Source organism: Lagopus leucura, unplaced genomic scaffold (assembly GCF_019238085.1).
Source record: "Lagopus leucura isolate 7727_CA_CO unplaced genomic scaffold, USGS_WTPT01 205-7_obj-0_obj, whole genome shotgun sequence".
Classification (NCBI taxonomy): Eukaryota; Metazoa; Chordata; class Aves; order Galliformes; family Phasianidae; genus Lagopus; species Lagopus leucura.
The window spans coordinates 1-3998 of record NW_024965045.1 but is presented as its reverse complement, the minus strand read 5'-3'; the positions used below and the strand labels follow the sequence as shown (position 1 = coordinate 3998).

The 3998-nt window shown below is 65.1% G+C and overlaps 2 protein-coding genes across 2 annotated transcripts in view; both read right to left on the bottom strand.

Moving 5' to 3' along the window:
• The window catches only part of CFAP45 (cilia and flagella associated protein 45), a 7259-nt gene extending 6682 nt beyond the window's left edge, over positions 1-577 (bottom strand). Inside the window, exon 1 of the mRNA XM_042892369.1 lies at positions 436-577. Coding sequence (XP_042748303.1) covers positions 436-577 — 142 coding nt within the window. The remainder of the gene's footprint in view (positions 1-435) is intronic.
• Positions 578-1324: 747 nt separating this feature from the next.
• On the bottom strand, positions 1325-3204 carry TAGLN2 (transgelin 2). The gene is made up of 4 exons (XM_042892368.1): positions 2860-3204; positions 2107-2281; positions 1922-2024; positions 1325-1825 (listed from the first exon to the last, which is right to left on the bottom strand). Exons 1-4 carry the CDS (start codon positions 3037-3039, stop codon positions 1684-1686), a joined length of 600 nt encoding a protein of 199 aa, XP_042748302.1. The 5' UTR covers positions 3040-3204; the 3' UTR covers positions 1325-1683.
• Between the last annotated feature and the right edge of the window lie 794 nt (positions 3205-3998).

The following is a 3998-nucleotide window of genomic DNA, read 5'->3' as shown; positions in this document are numbered from 1 at the left end:
GGGGGGGGGGGGGACAGAACCTCCATAGGGATCCCAGTGGGGTGGAACTGGGGACACGGGGCGGCACCCAGAGCTGCAGCCTTGGAGCTGAAGGGCGTTGGGTGCCATAAAGCTGTGCTATGGGGCCATAGGGCGCAGGTTGGGGGGCGGGGAGGGGGCAAACACTGCTGGGGTTGGTGGCTGTGTGCCCCCTCCCCCCCCAAAGGAAACAAAACAAACACAGGCCTTCCCTACAGCAAAGCCCAAAGTGCTGAGAGGGTGTTCAGCCCCTCCGGCCCACAATGAAGGGGTTGGCCCAGGCCTGGGGAGCGGGGGGAAAGTCCCAGGCCCACGGGTGGAGGGCAGAGGGGGGGGGGGGGGGGGCCGCCCCGCCCCTGTGTGGGGGGCCGGGGCCGGGGGGGGTTTCCAGGCCCAAGTAGGTGGGAGAAGCCCCACCGCCCCCCCTTACCCCAAACAGGCTCTCATCCACCTCGGTGCTCCGTGCCCGTCTCCGTAAGCGGCTGGAGGGCTGCATAGAGCCGGGGGGGTTGGCGGGGGTCCCGTTGAGGCCCTGCAGGCCGCGGGCGGCGCTCGCCATCCCGCTCCGCCGCTCCGTCTCCATAGCAACGGCAGCGCGCGTTCTCATGGCAACGAGACGCGCGGGGGGCGGGGCCGGCGCGGAGGGGCCGCTCTAGGCAGCTCGGAGCCGACTCGATGGTCGCTGGGGGGTGTTCGGCCCCGGCTGCGCCCGCGTGGCTCCGGCGGCGTCACCTCCACGCGTGGCTCCGGTTGTCCCCATTACGTCCCCATCCCGTCCCCCTCCCCGCGCGTTCCCAGACGCGTCTCCACGCCTGGGCCCCATTCGTGTCCCTTTCCCGTTTGTCACCATTTGCGCTCTCCCATCACCCTCTTTCTGTGTTCCCAGTCGTGTCCCCGTATCTGAGCGTCCCATTCCCCACGCGTGTCCCCACGTGTCCCCTCCACGCGTGTCCACATCTCCCCCATCCACGTGGGGCTCAGCATGGCCTCACCTGCACTGCAAGCCCCGCCCCCTTCCTCCTAGCCCCGCCCCCTTCCTCCTAGCCCCGCCCCTCCACATGCTCACCCACCACCACATTCGAAGCTCAGGGCTGCTCCCCTCTGATTGGGTTCTTTGGGGTGGAGATGGGGGGGGGGGTTCCTCCCCCATTCCCCTCATTACCACCAGGCCCCCCCCACACCTGAACCATTGCCTCTTACGTACCCCAAGAGCCATTGGGCCCCACGCCTGTGGGGACAGCCCCCAGCCCACCCGACCCCAACCCCTACCCCCCCTCCCCAGCCCTCCAACCACTTTCATTCCTTATAAACAAGAAGGGGCCATTTATTGGGGCGAGAGCCACTGGGGGGGGGCTCTCCCCAGCACGGCCCCCCCCCCAAGGCACAGCGGTGTTGGGATGAGAGGGAGGGGGGGGGTCGGGATGCGGAGACAAAATAATTATTATTAAAAAAACCCACAGATTTTGGTCCTGGCGGGTGGGCACAGCCCCGGTTGGTCCATGGGGGGGTCCATAGGGGGGTCCATAGGGGGGCCCATGGGGTGGTCCATAGGGGGTCCATGGGGTGGTCCATAGGGGGGTCCATGGGGAAGAGCGATGCGCTTTGGGGACCCCCCCAGCCCCATGGAAGCTTTGGGGTCGGGGTGGGGGGGGGTTTGGGGGCCGTTCAGAGGATCTGTCGGGGCATCCCATACCCGGTCATGCCCGCCTGCGAGGCGCCGCGGTTGGTGCCCATCTGCAGCCCGATGACGCTCTGCCCTTCCTTCAGTTTATCCTCCGAGAAGACGCGGCGGTTCTCCTGCGATTTCCTACGGCCACCACCATGGGAATCAACCCCCATCCATCACCCCCCCCCCCCCTGTGAAACCCCCCCCCCCCCCCCCCAGGTTCCCCCCATCACCTACTTAGGGAACCAGTTGGGGTCTCCCACGAAGAGCCCATCGCCTTTGGCCACCGCCAAGCTGCCCAGGTTCATCAGCGTCCTCTGCACGCACGCCATGTTCTTCCCTGCGTGGTGCCAACGCGGTGTCACCCCCTGTGACACCCTTTGGGGACATCTGGGTGTCACCCCATCGTCCCCAACCCTCACCTTCCCACAGATCCACCGTCTGGAAGATGTCGGTGGCGGCGATGCCATAACGCTCAGCTGCCTGCAGGAACTGGGAGATCTGCTCCATCTGCTTGAAGGCCATGGAGGATGCCTGGATTTTGGCCACCGGCGCTTGGCCCCGAGGATAGAGGCTGTTGATGAGGCGGCACAGGACCTGGTGGCATCAGCGGTGACAAAAACGGGGTCGTGGTGGCACCAAGACGCGGTGACACCATGGCCTCCCCGACACGGTGGCACCGTGATGAGCCCAACATCGAGTGAGGGGACACCAGGAGCATCCCAAAGCAACGGCACCGTGATGACCCCAATGTCAGATAAGGGGACACCAGGACCACCCCAGTACGAGGCACCATAACCTCCCCCCTCTGGTAGCACCACAATAAGCCCAATATTAGGTGAGGGGACACCGACATGATGGCACCACGCTGACCCCAATGTTTGGTGAGGGGACACCAAAACGACCTCAATACGGTGGCACCACGGTGACCCCAACATCAGCTGAGGGGACACCGTGACCTCCCCAAGGCAACGGCACCACGGTGACCCCAAGGTCGGATAAGGGCTCACAAAACCACCCCAAAACGATGGCACCCCAACCTCAGGGCAGGGAACACAGCGACCACCCCAACATCAACCGAGGGGACGCCACGACCCCCCCTGGACCCCCATCACCACAAAGCGAGGTGACACCACGACCCCTCGCCCCCCCAGTCGCCACCATGGAGGACTCACGGTGCCGTCCTTGAGCCACTGCTGGAACCCATCGCGCCCGGGCGTGGGCTGGGGGATGTCATCTCCGCACTGCCCCACCATCCAGCGCACCAACAGCTGCTCCAGCTCGGGGTCGTACTGACGGTCGATCTTCTGCTGCACCTCCCGGCTCAGCCCATACGATGGTCCCCTGTTGGCCATGCCTGCGGGGACGCTGTGTGTCACCCATCCTCCCTTGGGGACGCGGTGACACCTCCTGGCGCTGCCCTTCCCCTGGGATGTCTGTCTGTCTGTCTGTCTGCTTGGACCTTATCGCCCGTGCCAGGCGCTCCCTGCTTCCTGCCCGGTGCCGTGGTGACAGCATTGGGGCGCACGGCCCCTCCTTGGAGTCCCCACGCTTTACCATCCCCATGGTGGCACCGCACCGTGTGCCCACCCAACCCTAAACCTCACCCTAAACCCCCACCACCAACCCCATCCAAAGGCCCCCCTGGGGTCCCCCCACATTGCCACCCCGATGGCAGCACCACTCCATACCCACCCAACCCTAAACTCCATCCCGAGCCCCAAACGCCTCAAACTTAAACCTCAACCACCAACTCAAACCCCGAAAACCCAATCCTAAACCCCAGCCCTGAACCGAACCACCAACCCTAAATCCCAACCCTCAACCCTCAACCCAACCCCCTGACCCCAACCCCAAACCACCCGCCCCAAACCCCAGCTGGGTTCCCCCATTGTGTTGGCTCGGGTTTTTTGGCAGCTGCTCATTGAATGTTTGCAAAACTGCACCCGTTTGTATGGGATCGGAGCCAGATCCGGGAGCTGCCCTGGGAGCCCCACACCGCAAACCCCAGCAGCCCCACACGCCCCAGGAATGGCGCCTGGCTCCCATCCTACAGGGCGCTATGGGGTGCGGAGCCCAGGGGTCCCCAAGGCTGGGTGACAGCATCCCAATGCTGCCCATATCAGGGTGCTCCCGACACCCTACAGCCATTGGGTGGCATTTGGGGTTCTGCGTCCTGCATTGCTGCCCCCAAAGGTCCTCCTGGGGGGGGGGGGGAACTCATGGCTGGGCTGAGCCTGGGCCCCACTGCACGTCCCCAGATGTGGGGGGACCCCAATGTCACTCAGGTACCCCAAACTTGAGGTCACCCCAA

What these genes read in the sequence shown, in the direction of transcription:
- TAGLN2 (XM_042892368.1), bottom strand. Translation starts at nt 3,039, where the DNA reads ATGGCCAACAGGGGACCATCGTATGGGCTGAGCCGGGAGGTGCAGCAG. An exon ending in AGTGGCTCAAGGACGGCACC is followed by an intron (nt 2,282 to 2,859) that starts GTGAGTCCTCCA and finishes TGATGCCACCAG; the next exon opens with GTCCTGTGCCGCCTCATCAA. An exon ending in GACGGTGGATCTGTGGGAAG is followed by an intron (nt 2,025 to 2,106) that starts GTGAGGGTTGGG and finishes GGCACCACGCAG; the next exon opens with GGAAGAACATGGCGTGCGTG.